Below are 16,229 nucleotides of genomic sequence, written 5' to 3'. Positions count from 1 at the left end.
CAGCCTGGTCAGTACTTGGATGGGAGACCACCTTGGAATTCCAGGTGCTGTAGGCTTCTATTTAAAACTTTACAAAGGAACTATTAAATCTATAAAATGCAGATAATCTAGTGAAGTTTCTGCCTACAGCCAAACTGCTCCGGTTAAGCCTGTTCTCGTCCGATCACAGAAGCAAAACGGAGTCAGGCCTGGTCAGTACTTGGATGGGAGACCACCTTGGAATTCCAGGTGCTGTAGGCTTCTATTTAAAACTTTACAAAGGAACTATTAAGTCTGTAAAATGCAAATTCTATTGAGACATTTCTACCTACAGCCAAACTGCTCCGCTTAAGCCTGTTCTCGTCCGATCACAGAAGCAAAACGGAGTCAGGCCTGGTCAGTACTTGGATGGGAGACCACCTTGGAATTCCAGGTGCTGTAGGCTTCTATTTAAAACTTTACAAAGGAACTATTAAGTCTGTAAAATGCAAATTCTATTGAGACATTTCTACCTACAGCCAAACTGCTCCGCTTAAGCCTGTTCTCGTCCGATCACAGAAGCAAAACGGAGTCAGGCCTGGTCAGTACTTGGATGGGAGACCACCTTGGAATTCCAGGTGCTGTAGGCTTCTATTTAAAACTTTACAAAGGAACTATTAAGTCTGTAAAATGCAAATTCTATTGAGACATTTCTACCTACAGCCAAACTGCTCCGCTTAAGCCTGTTCTCGTCCGATCACAGAAGCAAAACGGAGTCAGGCCTGGTCAGTACTTGGATGGGAGACCACCTTGGAATTCCAGGTGCTGTAGGCTTCTATTTAAAACTTTACAATGGAACTATTAAGTCTGTAAAATGCAGATAATCTAGTGAATGTTTCTGCCTACAGCCAAACTACTCCGGTTAAGCCTGTTCTCGTCCGATCACAGAAGCAAAACGGAGTCAGGCCTGGTCAGTACTTGGATGGGAGACCACCTTGGAATGCCCGGTGCCATAGGCTTCTATTTAAAACTTTACAAAGGAACTATTAAGTCTGTAAAATGCAGATATTATTGAGACATTTCTGCCTACAGCCAAACTGCTCCGCTTAAGCCTGTTCTCGTCCGATCACAGAAGCAAAACGGAGTCAGGCCTGGTCAGTACTTGGATGGGAGACCACCTTGGAATTCCAGGTGCTGTAGGCTTCTATTTAAAACTTTACAAAGGAACCATTAAATCTATAAAATGCAGATAATCTAGTGAAGTTTCTGCCTACAGCCAAACTGCTCCGGTTAAGCCTGTTCTCGTCCGATCACAGAAGCAAAACGGAGTCAGGACTGGTCAGTACTTGGATGGGAGACCACCTTGGAATACCCGGTGCTGTAGGCTTCTATTTAAAACTTTACAAAGGAACTATTAAGTCTGTAAAATGCAAATTCTATTGAGACATTTCTACCTACAGCCAAACTGCTCCGCTTAAGCCTGTTCTCGTCCGATCACAGAAGCAAAACGGAGTCAGGCCTGGTCAGTACTTGGATGGGAGACCACCTTGGAATTCCAGGTGCTGTAGGCTTCTATTTAAAACTTTACAAAGGAACTATTAAGTCTGTAAAATGCAAATTCTATTGAGATATTTCTACCTACAGCCAAACTGCTCCGCTTAAGCCTGTTCTCGTCCGATCACAGAAGCAAAACGGAGTCAGGACTGGTCAGTACTTGGATGGGAGACCACCTTGGAATTCCAGGTGCTGTAGGCTTCTATTTAAAACTTTACAAAGGAACTATTAAGTCTGTAAAATGCAGATATTATTGAGATATTTCTGCCTACAGCCAATCTGCTCCGGTTAACGCCCAGCTGCTGTGGCCACGCCCACTGGTTTTTGTTTTTGGTGCAGCACAGAGGTAGTAGTGTGATCTGCAGTGCCTCTGTGATCGTTTGTGTTTAGTTTTTTGTTTTTTTTTCCCCCTTACTTAATTACTTTGTTTCTTTAGTATTTTTTTGGGGGGGGGTCTGTTTTTTTCCCTCCCCAACAATTTTTACTGTTGGGGAGTCGTTTTTTTTTACATTATGGACACTTTGAAAGCTCAAACGACGGCTTTAAGCCAAGGAGGAAAAATGGTGGGGGATGAAGCTGGACAAGACAAAGTAAAAGACAAGTTTGAAAGTGAAAATACAATGCACATAGAGATCAATGGAGAGGATAAGATTTCAGTCTTGGAATTAATGAAGAACATTAGATTTCTTTGTGGTGGACTTTTGGCGTGTAGACTGCTGACTGATAAGAAGTATGAAATCACTGTCAGCAATGACAAAGCGAAAAAACGGCTTCTGGATGGATTCAAAATAGGTTCATCCACCATACTGGCGAAGGAATTAACAAATGACGAACTGATTGTATCTTTTCTTGGATTACCGGCGTATATTACGGATGACGAGATAATCAAGAAACTTCAAGTCTGGGGAGTGAGAGCGGTGTCAGAAATCAAGCGTCGGGTGTGGCCGGGAACCAAGATTGCGGACGGAACAAGGTTTGTGAAAGTAAAATTCAATGAAACTGTGCAGTCTCTGCCATATTCTGTGAAATTCAATACAGCTTTAGGTCCGGAGTATTTCAGAGTAATCCATGATAGGCAAGTCAAAGTGTGCAGATTATGTTTACAGCCAGGTCACATTTTGAGAGATTGTACAGAGTTTTTCTGTCACTCCTGCAGAGTCCAAGGACATTACGCGAGGGAATGTTCTGGAAAAAAGAAAGAAAATAAATGTATAGTGTGCAACAATAAAATGGATAATTCCATTTGTAATAAAAGCGAGTCTGAGGATCAAGATCAGAGTCCTGATTTGTGTCTGGATGATAAAAGAACAGAAAGTGCTGAGGGGAGTGATATAGAGAGTGAGGAAGCAGAGGGAAAGAATGAGCAAGATGAAATGAGTGAGAATGAAGGATGTGAACAAGAGTTGGAGAGTGAGCAAGAGGCTGAGCTGTATTCAGACTCAGAGGTGTCTGGTGTGGCTCATACAATTGTTTCAACTCAAGCAAAATGTCGGACAAGTGCAACTAGCACAGATGCAGTTGAGGGGAAGCGGGAAGGAGTTGTCGCTCCCCCTCTCAACATGGACATAGCCTTGTCACAATCCCAAGATTCGTCACGCGATCATCTGCCGTCTTTTTAACCTCCATCTGACGCTTCACCTTATAAAGTGAAATTGGTCTCAGATATGGAAATGGACCCTGATCTTGATCTGGCTAAAATGGTTCATTCCAGAAAACGACTCAGCACTTTAGCGACGAAGAAACCCAAAAGAAAAAATAAAATACAATGATGAAAGAAATCTGTTTCTTCATAATAATACTCATGATATTTCTCTCGCTTGATGCCCGTGGGCTCCGCAGGGAACACAAAATAGAAGCAATTATTTTCCAAACACGGTTCGACATTCTTTGCTTACAAGAGACCAAGTGGGACAGTTCAAATGCCGAAGAAATATCCAACAAATGGAAAGGGAAAATGTTTTCATCCACATCTGTTGCACAAGCAGGGGGGGTAGCTACATTTTTTAAGGAAGGTTTGTTTCATAATTGTCATTTGGTTCACAAGGATAATGAAGGAAGACTGTTGATAATCGATTTTTTCATAATAACAAATTATGCAGGTTGATTAACTTACACACTCCTAACGTAAGCACACGAAGAAGAATTTTCTTTCAGACTTTAAGGAAATGGTTCACCAATAATTGTGTGATTATAGGAGATTTCAACATGACACTTACAAAGTCTGATGTTTCCAATAACTGTACTTTTTCTGAAGACACCAGTAGAAGTACACTGTTTGACATCATTACATACAATAATTTAGTGGACATCTGGAGACTCTTGTATCCGGGGAAAAAACAGTTCACTAGAAAACAAATAGTTTTAGAGAAACTGAAACAATCTAGAATTGACTTGTGCCTGATCTCGTCTTCTCTTGTCCCTGAGGTGTCGTCTTGTCTCATCCGAGACAACGTCTGGAGCGACCATTCCTTCCTGCAGGTTGAGATGGGACGAGGCATCAGAAATGGGGGTCTCTGGTGTCTAAATGCCGCTCTTCTCCGGGAGGAAGCATACAGAGGTGAGATTGGCACCCTGTTGCAGACCTTGAGTGAGGAGATGGATCACGCTGACAACCTGTTAGAGTGGTGGGATCGAGCCAAATTAATAATTAAGAATACCTCATTAAAATATAGCAGACAGAAAAGAAAGAGAGAGTTCCAAGAAGAGCGCATGTTAAGAAATGAACTAAATATTGAATTAGATAAATTTGAAGATGATAAGGATAGGGATACAACTAATTATTTGATAATCAAAAAACAACTTGATCAATTAGAAATAAATAAATGTAAGGGGGCTATAATTCGAAGTAAAGTGAAATATTTAACAGAAGGAGAAAAGTCCACAGCTTTTTTTCTCGCACAGGAAAAACGTAAACAAGTCAAAGCTATAATAAATGACTTAACAAATGAGAAAGGAGAAAAAGTGTCTGACATAACCAGTATTCTTGAAGCAGTCCAAACTTTTTATGAGAAACTTTTCCTTAGTGAGAAGATTTCGAAAGATAAAATAGAGGAGGTTGTTGGTGTGATTGATTCCTCACTCTCTCGGGAGGATAGTCTCTGCTGTGATGCTCCAATAACAGAGAAGGAGATTCTGCATGCCATAAACTCATTAAATGACAATAAAAGTCCTGGACAGGATGGAATCACAGCAGAGTTTTACAAACAGTTTAAAAATCTTCTTAGTAAGATATTACTAGGAGTCTTCTCTGTGATGGAGCAAACGAGGTGCACGTCCAGGACCTTCGCACAAGGGATTATAACCATTATTTATAAGAATAAAGGTGATAAGGACAATTTAGAAAACTATAGACCAATCAGCTTATTGAATACAGACTATAAAATATATTCCAAAATATTAGCAAATCGATTAAAATTAGTAATAGGTACAATAGTCAGTTCATCCCAAGCGTACGGCATTCCTCAAAGGAACATCTCAGACACTATATTATCGATCAATCAAACTATTCAAACCATGGTACAGACACAGGGGTTATTTCTAAATGTAGATTTTAGTAAAGCGTTTGACAGAGTAGAGCATAATTTTTTGTGGGCAGTTTTGGGAAAATTTGGATTTGGTCAATCATTCATCGGCAGAGTACAATTGTTGTATTTGAACGCAGAAAGTCAAGTGAAATGCAATGGTCATTTTACGGATCACTTTCATTTACACAGATCGATCAGACAGGGATGTCCTTTATCCTCCCTGCTCTACAGCCTGGTGGCCGAGCCCCTCGCCATCTTAATAAAACAGGATGAAACTGTTAAGGGCATCAAATCGTCACAGGGCAATATTAGTAAAATATTTCAGTTTGCAGATGACACAACGATAACAGTCGAAGATGAAGCCAGCATGGATCGTGTCATTGTACATTTACATAATTATGGATTAGCCTCAGGAGCTAAAATCAATGAGAACAAATCAGAAATCATGTATTGTGGCGTGGCGACTCGAACACCGGGTAGATGGGAGTTCAGGGAGGTGGTTGATGAGGTTAAGGTCCTGGGCGTGTACCTTGGCAAGCAGCAGGGGGAGGCGAGAGACAAGACCTGGGAAAATGTTATTTCGAAGGTGCAAAAACTACTCAACTTATGGAATCAGAGGAAACTAACCATCAAAGGGAAAACAGTCATCATAAATAGTCTCATTATTTCAAAGATCATTTATCCGCTCAGCGTCTACGATCTTCCGGATCGAATACTCAATAAATTCAATAGCCAAATAACAACTTTTATCTGGAGAAGAAACAGAAATTTAATTAATCACAAGTCTTTAATTGCACCGTACAAAGAAGGGGGACTCAAATTGGTGGATATTTTATCCAAGAAACAAGCAATAAGAATTAAGCTCGTTACGAAGTTTCTCACTTCGTCCACTAAACACATCTGGTTTGACTATTTTCGGTCCTACTTAGAGTCCTTTGGCACAAAAACCGTTTTCAATTTGTGCTCAATTTCTAATACAAAACAAATGCAAAAGGAAAATCTGTTCACTGAATGTTTAGAGGCTTGGAATAGGATCAGATGTCAATTAAGTACGCATGTTAATAACAGGTCTTGTCTCTTGCTGCCGATCTTCAATAATCCCGAGACGGTCTGTGGTGGGGAAATGCTGAATCTCCCGTCCTGGAGAAGAGCTGGTATTTACACCTTTGGGCAGGTTCTGAATGACCGGGGTGCTGTGGACATTAATAAAATTGCAAATCATTTCAGATCATCCAAAGTACTTTGGAGGAGAAACACTATTGTACAAAGTGCTAAAAAGATCCAGGAGGCTTTGCCTTTTCACAGCTCCTCGGTCATTGGCAGGAGGAGACGACATCAGGAGGTGCAGGATGACGCCCCGACCTTCTTTTTATCAGTTGGTATTCAAAAAGTAAAGATTAACTTGGTTACAACAAAAAAGTGGTATCACATTCTAATTGCACAAATTGTTAAAGAGCCTGCTTCTCATAAACATTGGATTAAACTTTTTCCCAGCATGCCAGTGTACAGTATATGGTCAAAATCACATTTTCAATTTAGTCATCATCAAGCTAGTAATACAGACTTCTTATTAAAACACAGGAAAATTTTTACGGGCGTCATCCTGCATCAAATGGACAAGCAGAGGTATGGTAGAGATTGCACAGTTTGTCTTGCAGACCCTGAGACGTTAGAACACTTGTTCCTCCGCTGTCCTGGACACACTGCTTTCTGGATGAAGATTTGGGAAGTCATAGCCTGCATAACAGACAAGATCCCATTAAGCGGCAAGGAATGGGATTGGATAAGACTTTTTGGTTTTCGCAACTCACATGGACAACTCACAAGGTGTCAACATCAACTCTGCAACATCATCCTTTCTTTAGCACGACATGTCATCTACATCACAAGGAATCTTCGACTGTATGAGAACAAAAACATTAATAACTGGATGCTTTTTCACGGACTGTTTAAAATTCATTGGGAGACGGTCAAACATGCCAATTCAGAAATGTGTAAAGATCTTTTTGGTATACTTTCAGAGTGTAAATATTTTGACAAGTAGATTTTCTTTAAAATTTTGGTTGGTTGATGTTTTCTTTTGGTTTGTTCATTCCTTTGTTATACAAAATGTCTTTTTGAACTGTAAATAATTGCACTTCATATGTTTTTTGAAGAAAAAATTAAAAGAATAAAATAAAATAAAAAGCCTGTTCTCGTCCGATCACGGAGTCAGGCCTGGTCAGTACTTGGATGGGAGACCACCTAGGAATTCCAGGTGCTGTAGGCTTCTATTTAAAACTTTACAAAGGAACTATTAAGTCTGTAAAATGCAGATAATCTAGTGAAGTTTCTGCCTACAGCCAAACTGCTCCGCTTAAGCCTGTTCTCGTCCGATCACAGAAGCAAAACGGAGTCAGGCCTGGTCAGTACTTGGATTTGAGACCACCTTGGAATTCCAGGTGCTGTAGGATTTTTTTTGTTTTTACTTCACTAAGGAGAAAGGTTACGATATAAAATACAGATGCTCTTCTGAAACGTCCACCTACAGCCAAACTTCTCCGGTTAACGCCCAGCAGCTTTGGCCACGCCCACCGGCTTTCGTTTGCGGTGTAGCACAGAGGTAGAGAGTAATCTGCAATGTCTCTTTGTTTGTTTTCTTTACTTAATTACTTTGTTTCTTTTGTCTTTTTTGGGGGGGTGTCTGTCATTTTTCCCTCCCCAACAGTTTTTACTGTTGTGGAGGTGTTTTTGTTTACATTATGGACACTTTGAAAGCTCAAACAATGGCTTTAAGCCAAGGAGGGAAAATGGTGGAAGATGCAGCTGGACAAGAAAAAACAAAAGACAAGTTTGAAAGGGAAAATACAATGCAAATAGAGATAAATGGAGAAGAGAAGATTTCTGTTTTGGAATTAATGAAGAACATTAGATTTCTTTGTGGAGGCCTTTTGGCATGCAGACTGTTAACAGACACAAAGTATGAGATCACTGTAAGCAATGAGAAAGCAAAAAAAAGTCTTCTGGATGGATTCAAAATAGGTTCATCCACCATACTGGCGAAGGAATTAACGAATGACAAACTGATTGTATCTTTTCTTGGATTACCGGCATATATTACGGATGACGAGATTATCAAGAAACTTCAAGTCTGGGGAGTGAGAGCGGTGTCAGAAATCAAGCGTCGGGTGTGGCCGGGAACCAAGATTGCGGACGGAACAAGGTTTGTGAAAGTAAAATTCAATGAAACTGTGCAGTCTCTGCCATATTCTGTGAAATTCAATACAGCTTTAGGTCCGGAGTATTTTAGAGTAATCCATGATAGGCAAGTCAAAGTGTGCAGATTATGTTTACAGCCAGGTCACATTTTGAGAGATTGTACAGAGTTTTTCTGTCACTCCTGCAGAGTCCAAGGACATTACGCGAGGGAATGTTCTGGAAAAAAGAAAGAAAATAAATGTATAGTGTGCAACAATAAAATGGATAATTCCATTTGTAATAAAAGCGAGTCTGAGGATCAAGATCAGGGTCCTGATTTGTGTCTGGATGATAAAAGAACGAGCAAGATGAAATGAGTGAGAATGAAGGATGTGAACAAGAGTTGGAGAGTGAGCAAGAGGCTGAGCTGTATTCAGACTCAGAGGTGTCTGGTGTGGCTCATACAATTGTTTCAACTCAAGCAAAATGTCGGACAAGTGCAACTAGCACAGATGCAGTTGAGGGGAAGCGGGAAGGAGTTGTCGCTCCCCCTCTCAACATGGACATAGCCTTGTCACAATCCCAAGTTTCGTCACGCGATCATCTGCCGTCTTTTCAGCCTCCATCTGAAGCTTCACCTTACAGAGTGAAATTGGTCTCAGATATGGAAATGGACCCTGATCTTGATCTGGCAAAAATGATACATTCAAGAAAACGGCTCAGCACTTTAGCAACGAAGAAACCCAAAAGAAAAAATAAAACACAGTTATGAAAGTAATCTACTCCTTTACAACAATACTCATGATATTTCTCTCGCTTAATGCCCGTGGGCTCCGCAGGAAACACAAAGCAGAAGCAATTATTTTCCAAACACGGTTTGACATTCTTTGCTTACAAGAGACCAAGTGGGACAGTTCAAATGCCGAAGAAATATCCAACAAATGGAAATGGAAATACAGCTCTAGGTCCGGAGTATTTCAGAGTTATTCATGATAGGCAAGTTAAGGTGTGTCGAATATGTTTACAACCGGGTCACATTCTGAGAGATTGTCCGGAGTTTTTTTTGCCACGCCTGTGGAGTCCAGAGGCATTACACTAGAGAATGTTCCGGAAAAAAGAAAGAAAGAAAAAAATGGTTACTGTGTCATAACGTAATGGAAAATTGCACTTGCAATAAAAGTGAGTCCGAGGATCAAGATGAGAGTCCTGATTTGTGTCTGGAGGGAACAGGGAATGAAAGTACTGAGGAAAGCGAGTTAGAGGGTGAGAAAGAAGAAGAAAAGAATGAGTAAGAGGAAATGAGTGAAGATGAAGGATGTGAACTTGAGCCGAATTGTGAGCAAGTTGCTGCACTACAGTCAGACTCGGAGGTGTCTGGTGTGGCTGATGCAGTTGTTTCATCTCAGGCAAAAGTCTAACAAATGCAGCTGGTTCATATGTGGTTGAGGAGGATTATCTCTCGCCGGATGGACAGCTGTGTGACTGTTGTCACAGAGACCTGGCTGGATGACAACATCCCGGACGCAGCGGTGGAGATAACGGGGCGCGCTCTGTTCCGGGCGGATCGGACTGCAGCTTCGGGTAAGGGCAGAGGCGGGTTTGGCATTGTATGTACACAATGCCTGGTGTACAGCCACACACTCTGTCGGCACATTCTGCTCTCCTGACTTGGAATATCTGGCGGTGAAATGCAGACCCTTCAAGTTGGTGAGAGAACTCTCGTCCATTGTGATCGTGGCCGTCTACATACCACCGAGAGCTAATGCTAAGTTAGCATTAGAGGAGCTGTACTGCCTGATCATCGTGCAGATGAACTCCAACCCGGAGGCGGCCGTGATTGTGGCGGGGGACTTCAATCACGTGGAACTGAAGGCTGTGTTTCCCAAATTCCACAAATCCATAAACTTTCCCACCAGAGACAATAACATTTTGGATCAGGTCTACTGCAATATCCCCGGAGCCTACAAGGCTGTAGCAGCTCCACATCTGGGCATGTCTGACCACATCTCAGTGGAGCTGATTCCTGTCTACAAGCCTCTGGCCTGCAGAACTAAGCCGACCACCAGAATAGTTCAGGTCTGGACTTCAGGACCAGACCTGAACTACTTCAGGACTGCTTTGAGCATACAGACTGGAGTGTGTTCAGGGACGGCGCAGACATGGAGGAATACTCATCGTCCGTTCTGTCCTATGTTCAGTTCTGCACTGACGCTGTGCTCCCTGTTAAGACCATAAAAGTGTTTCCAAACCAGAAACCATGGCTGGACAGCACAGTACGGGCCCTGCTGAAAGCCCAGGATGCTGCCTACAGGTCTGTAGACAGGTTGGCTTATATCAGGGCCCGGTCGGAACTGAAAAAAGGTATTAAGCAGGCCAAGCTCCAGTACAAACAGCAGATTGAGGAACACTTCATCAACAACAACCCCCGAAGCATGTGGAGAGGCATCAGAACCATGACGGACTACAAACACAGCACTCAGCTGACCAGCCGCGACCCCACCCTGCCTGACACCTTAAAACCTTTTGAGGTCGACGCCCGCCCTGTGGCGGGCATGACGTCATGCATTTAAAAGACTTCTGTATAAAAAAAAGACGCCATGAGAAGTGTGCATTTCATTTCTGTTGGACAGTAGAGACTTCAAACTTTGTAAAAGTAGTGTTTTTATATTGATTTTGTTTTATATTTACTTCCAAATAAAACCAGGAATATGATCGATCATTTTAGCCATAGCGTAGTGCGCATTTTACGCATGTTGAGTGCAATCAGTGGTTGTTTTATGACCAAAAAGTGAACGAATGCAACATGAAAGCCATTTTTCCGAGTTCCTCCAAGTGCACCACATTTCCGAAGCAACCAATCAGAAAGCATTTTCGGGCATTTTGACTTGAGATCGGAACAGCAGCGCGGGGAGAGAGTTTTGTGGCGGAAGAGAACGGTGCGCTGTTGAGATTTCAGATTTTACTAGTAGTGTTTTGTATTAGATTTTTTGGAAGTAGTGTTTTGTATTAGATTTTTAGATCATACGTGTGTTAGTTAGTGTGCATTAGTGTTTGTAGACGGTTTTTAGTGTTTAGTGTGTGTCAAAATGAGTCGCTACATGACTGCGCAGCAAGCCCTGAAGTACATGTACGAATGTGAAGAGGACGAAGGCGCGCTGCCAGAAGGTTCGGACTCGGAGTTTGAGCTTGACGATGAGGTTTGTTTTTGTTTTGTTTTTTCTCGTTTTATTTCTTTGTTTGGCATGGGATATGTACGGTAAATTATTATAATCGGAGTAGATGCACACTGAAACACATTATATGCTAATTTTCATCTCCAGCTTGGTGATCCCTCCATTCTATTCAGGGAGGAGGAGGAGGAAACTCCCACGTGCTCTGTCCAGTTGAGGCCCACACATCAGAGGACACCACGGAGAGCGCAGCGAACTCGGACAAGATCCAGATCTCCTCTGACTGAGGCAGCACCAGAAACACGGGCTGGACAGTGGAACACTGAAGAGGACGCAGATGCAGCCCCTGTTGTAAGCCGCTTTCAACCAAGGAGAACACCAGGACCACAGATGGATCTGATGTCCAACCACAGTCCAAGTGAGCTGTTTTTGTTGTTTTTTGCAGCTGATACAGTCAAAACCATCTGTGACAACACAAACAGATATGCTGCAAAAAATCAAGCAAATGGAAAAAAATATAAATGGGCTGAATTAGACACAGAGGAGCTGTATAGGTTCTTTGGTCTATTGATCTATATGTCCTTGGTGCAACTACCAAGTGTCCAGGACTACTGGAGACAAAATCATTTTTTGTCTGTTCCAACTCCAGCTAAGGTCATGACAAGGGACAGGTTCAGGACCATTATGTGGAACTTGCACCCAAGTAATCCTGAGGAGGATGTCAAAAATGACAAAAAGAAGGGAACACCAGGCTACGACAAATTATCAAGACTGCGGCCTGTTTATGATGACATCCTCAATGCCTGTCAGGCTTACTACCAACCAAAGAGGGAGCTGGCAGTTGACGAAAGGATGGTGCCAACAAAAGCAAAAACTGGCATGACCCAGTATAATATGAAAGACAAGCCAACTAAATGGGGAATAAAGCTTTTTGTGTTGGCCGAGTCAAGCAGTGGCTACACTGTGAGTTTTAGCTTATACACTGGCAAGACTCACACTGCAAGTGAGCATGGGCTGTCTTATGATATGGTAATGAAACTTATTCAGCCATCTTATCTTGGCACCGTCTACCATATTTACATGGACAATTTTTATACCAGTCCTACACTGTTCAAGGACCTGGCCAGCAAAAAGTTTGGAGCTTGTGGCACTTATAGGGAATCCAGGAAGGGATGCCCTAAAGGGAGGCCAAATGCTCTCACTAAAAAAAGTGGAAGAGGATCAGTGAGATGGATCAGAGAGGGCCCAGTGGTCTTTGTGAAGTGGATGGACACACGGGAGGTGTCTGTCTGCTCAACTATCCATCCTGCATTTTCAGGTGAGACGGTGCAAAGGAGGGAGAAGAATGAAGTGAAACGCTGGATTGTGAAAGACATTCCATGTCCTACACCAGTCATGGCGTACAATAAATACATGGGTGGGGTTGACCTGTCTGATCAACTCATCCAGTATTACTCTGCACAACGGAAAACTTATCGTTGGTACAAGACTGTGCTTATGCATTTGGTTGACATTGCCACAGCAAATGCCTACATCCTACACCAAGAGTTGTGCAAAGCCAAAGGAGTGAAGCCCATGACACACAAAGACTTCAATGTGGAGATGGCCAGTCAGCTTTGTAGTGTGGACATGGCAGGTCTTCCAAGGAGAAAGGCAGCTGAACACATTCCTGTGCCCATTAGTGCTCAGCAAAATGCCAGAAATGGCAGACTGCAGTGCAGACACTGCCTCCGGGTGAACAAAGTCAGGAAGGACACGCAATGGAAATGTGAGGGCTGTGATGTGCCATTGTGCCTTCTGATTGACAGAAACTGCTTTGCACAGTGGCACAAGTAATTTGTTTTGTCTTGTGGCACCCATTTTGCAAATATTGTAAATAGTTGAAAGTGTGTGTGGGGGGTGAGAGAGACATTGTGATGTTGGAGAAAATTTGTGATGGAGATATTGACATATTTTGTAAATAGTTGTAAAAAAAACGCCTGGGAAATTACCCACAATATGGTGAAAATATGACTAGTAATTTGTTTTTTACTAAGTTTGTACAAAAGTTCTTAAAATTTACCCAAAAACTTTTCATGTTAGGCTGTAAAAATGGTTTGTTCAACATTTTTGTGAATATTATAGTAAAAATATCTATTTTTTCTACTCGGATTTTGTTTCTGTGAGTGTTTTTTGCTCCAATGTGATAATAAATTTTGTCAAAATGAAACAAACACTGTAAAATCACAAAGTTTAGGATGTTCTGAAAATAATGATACCAAACAAGGTAAGGTAAATAGTTTTTATGGTGAAAATATAAGGGTAAATTCAAAATTAGACCAAAACGGCCATTTAGACCCAAAGACTCCAAAGACATTCTGCTGAATGTCTGAAGTCTAACAGATGATTTTATGATGTTTACCGGCAGCCTGTGTGAAGTTTTCTTCTTGTCAAAGCGGGCAGTTTCTTTGCCCGCTTTGACACGGCGGGCAGCAGAGAAGCTGTACATCTACCCCAACTGGAAGAGCAGTACCAGCCTCTCGTCCTGCAGAAGTATCAGGTGAGAATAGGTGGCTCAACATCGTCCCCACTGGTCCTCAACACAGGCACACCGCAGGGCTGTGTGCTCAGCCCAGCTCTCTTCACCCTGTTTACACACGACTGCGTGGCCATCCACCCCACCAACACAGTCGTGAAGTTCGCGGACGACACAACAGTAGTGGGTCTCATTTCAGACAACAACGAGACCCACTACAGAGAGGAGATTCTGCAGCTCACTCAGTGGTGTTCAGCCAACAACTTGGTGCTGAACACAGGGAAGACCAAGGAGGTCATTGTGCACTACAGAAGGTCCAGGAGGACGGATCACACTCCTCTTCTCATAGATGGAGAAGTGGTGGAACGTGTGGACAACATCAAGTTCCTGGGCCTCCACATCACGTCTGACCTCTCCTGGAATACAAACACCTCCCACCTGGTGAAGAAAGCACAACAAAGGCTCTTCTTCCTCAGGAAACTGAGACGGGCTGGACTTTCCTCACGGCTGCTCGTGAACTTTTACAGGGCGACGATCAAGAGCATCCTCTGCCTCAAAATGACTGTGTGGTATGGTAGCTGCACAGCACTGGAGAGGAAACAACTGACACGGGTGGTGAGAACAGCACAAGGCATTGTGGGATGCCCCCTCCCAGACCTGGACTCCATTTACACAGGCCGGGTCAAGAAGAGAGCTGGATCCATAGCTATGGATTCCAGCCACCCAGGCCACAGACTGTTTGTGCCGCTGCCATCAGGCAAGCGGTACAGAAATATACGGACTACAACAAATAGACTGAGAAACAGCTTCTTCTCCACAGCCGTCAGAGCCATTACTCCCTGCCGCGCCCCCCCCCTCCCACACATATCATAACCTTTGACCACGTTTTGCCTCTTGGATTCCTCTGCCTTTTCTAGCCCACGTCGGACACTCTACTGGTTTCTGTTTCCCGGACACGATCCTGTTTCGGCCTCTCGATTTTTGCCTTCTGCCTCGCCCTTGGATTTGTCTACTAAGATTGCTTTCACGTGCCTGACCTGTTTCTGTGCCTGGTCCTCAAATTCCAGCCTGACCCCGAGATAAGTTCATCTGTCTCTCTGGTTCTGATCTTGCCTTGGCCTATCAACATCTGAGCTACGTTTTTTCCCCTGGAGGCGATTTGTCATCACAGCTTCCCTGAAGAACCAAAGACCTATCTCAGCTCCCTGCAACTTTCTGAGAAGTGGTTCCTGGTCCGGCTGCTGGTCGTCCCATACCCCCATTCTCAATAACCATTCGTTGCTTCCATTTGTGTGCTGGCTGAAATTTCGGGTCTTTTGTTGTGAGCGTTACAGAAAAATCTGGCCAAAAACGGACCCTTTGTCAGCACAACAGTGGCGTAGTAATGTTGACAATTCTATTACTTGGCTTAATGCTGGCATGAATGAGATCCTTACCATGCTTCGTAACATGTCTCATTATGACAAGGCACCCCCACAGGCACCTCCACTGCCAGCTGCCCCTGCTGTCCCGCCCACTGCTGTTAAGGAGTCTTGTCTAACCCCTCCTGAGCTATTCAAGGGAGACCGTGACCAGTGTCATGCTTTTCTCACTCAGTGTGAGATTCACTTTGAGTTGCAGCCCTCCTCTTTCCCTACTGAACGTTCAAGGATAGCATTTGTGATCTTGCTTTTGGCCTGCAAGGCCAAACAGTGGGGTATAGCAGAGTGGCAAAATTAATCAGATTCCTGTTTGACCTACTCTGGGTTTTCTAAGGAACTTATAAGGGTCTTTGACCCCATCCTTCCTGAGCGAGAAGCAGCTAGAGAGCTGTTACCCTTGAGACAGGGAAGTAAGAGTGTGGCTTCTTATATCATTGACTTTCACCTGTTATCCGCTGACAGTAGTTGGAATCAGGAGGCATTAATGGATGTGTTCATGCAAGATCTTAATGAAAACATCAAGGATGAGTTGACTACTCGAGATTATCCAAACTCTTAAGAATCTTGAAGACTTGGCAACTGGGATAGAGCTTCGTCTCACTGAGAGGAGAAGGGAGAGACGTCACAGGGAGGGCTCATCTGCTCCATTCTGCCACTCAGGCCCTCGCTACAGAGCTACAAGCTACTCCCGCCCTTCAGGTGAAGTACCAGCTCCTGAGCCGATGCAGTTGGGAAGAACAAAGATCTCCATGGAGGAGCGTTCTTGCAGAAGGCATTTATGTAGTTTATGCTTTTACTGTGGAGGCAAGGGTCACATGGCTGCCAAGTGTCCACTAAAAGGTTAGCTCAGTAGATAAGAGGAGCTCTCTACTGAGCCATAGTATGTTGTCCATCTCCTCATCATTTTCTT

General features: G+C 43.1%; 1 protein-coding gene and 10 pseudogenes across 2 annotated transcripts; all 11 read left to right on the top strand.

The window, feature by feature from the left end:
- The first annotated feature begins 121 nt into the window (after positions 1–121).
- On the top strand, positions 122–240 carry LOC114136309 (uncharacterized; annotated as a pseudogene).
- Positions 241–305: 65 nt separating this feature from the next.
- Positions 306–424, top strand: LOC114136310 (uncharacterized; annotated as a pseudogene).
- Positions 425–489: 65 nt separating this feature from the next.
- Positions 490–608, top strand: LOC114136328 (uncharacterized; annotated as a pseudogene).
- A 65-nt stretch (positions 609–673) lies between these two features.
- Positions 674–792, top strand: LOC114136327 (uncharacterized; annotated as a pseudogene).
- A 66-nt stretch (positions 793–858) lies between these two features.
- On the top strand, positions 859–977 carry LOC114136312 (uncharacterized; annotated as a pseudogene).
- A 65-nt stretch (positions 978–1,042) lies between these two features.
- LOC114136320 (uncharacterized) lies at positions 1,043–1,161 on the top strand (annotated as a pseudogene).
- Positions 1,162–1,226: 65 nt separating this feature from the next.
- LOC114136311 (uncharacterized) lies at positions 1,227–1,345 on the top strand (annotated as a pseudogene).
- Positions 1,346–1,410: 65 nt separating this feature from the next.
- LOC114136325 (uncharacterized) lies at positions 1,411–1,529 on the top strand (annotated as a pseudogene).
- Positions 1,530–1,594: 65 nt separating this feature from the next.
- On the top strand, positions 1,595–1,713 carry LOC114136313 (uncharacterized; annotated as a pseudogene).
- A 5,657-nt stretch (positions 1,714–7,370) lies between these two features.
- LOC114136314 (uncharacterized) lies at positions 7,371–7,489 on the top strand (annotated as a pseudogene).
- A 3,238-nt stretch (positions 7,490–10,727) lies between these two features.
- LOC114135732 (piggyBac transposable element-derived protein 4-like) lies at positions 10,728–13,266 on the top strand. 2 transcript variants are annotated; one of them, XM_028003271.1, is made up of 3 exons: positions 10,728–11,410; positions 11,534–11,898; positions 13,153–13,266. In XM_028003271.1, exons 1-3 carry the CDS (start codon positions 11,300–11,302, stop codon positions 13,217–13,219), a joined length of 543 nt encoding a protein of 180 aa, XP_027859072.1. In that variant the 5' UTR covers positions 10,728–11,299; the 3' UTR covers positions 13,220–13,266. The 2 variants fall into 2 exon arrangements, with proteins under 2 accessions (XP_027859072.1, XP_027859071.1); XM_028003270.1 differs by having other exon boundaries at positions 11,534–13,266.
- Positions 13,267–16,229: the final 2,963 nt, after the last annotated feature.

Source organism: Xiphophorus couchianus, chromosome 20 (assembly GCF_001444195.1).
Source record: "Xiphophorus couchianus chromosome 20, X_couchianus-1.0, whole genome shotgun sequence".
NCBI lineage: Eukaryota > Metazoa > Chordata > Actinopteri > Cyprinodontiformes > Poeciliidae > Xiphophorus > Xiphophorus couchianus.
This window is presented reverse-complemented; position numbering and strand designations above follow the sequence as displayed.

Bases quoted from the DNA above. Each gene is read 5' to 3' on its own strand.
- LOC114135732 (XM_028003270.1), top strand. From the start codon at position 11,300: ATGAGTCGCTACATGACTGCGCAGCAAGCCCTGAAGTACATGTACGAA. The intron at 11,411-11,533 runs GTTTGTTTTTGT...TTTCATCTCCAG, and splicing joins AGTTTGAGCTTGACGATGAG to CTTGGTGATCCCTCCATTCT.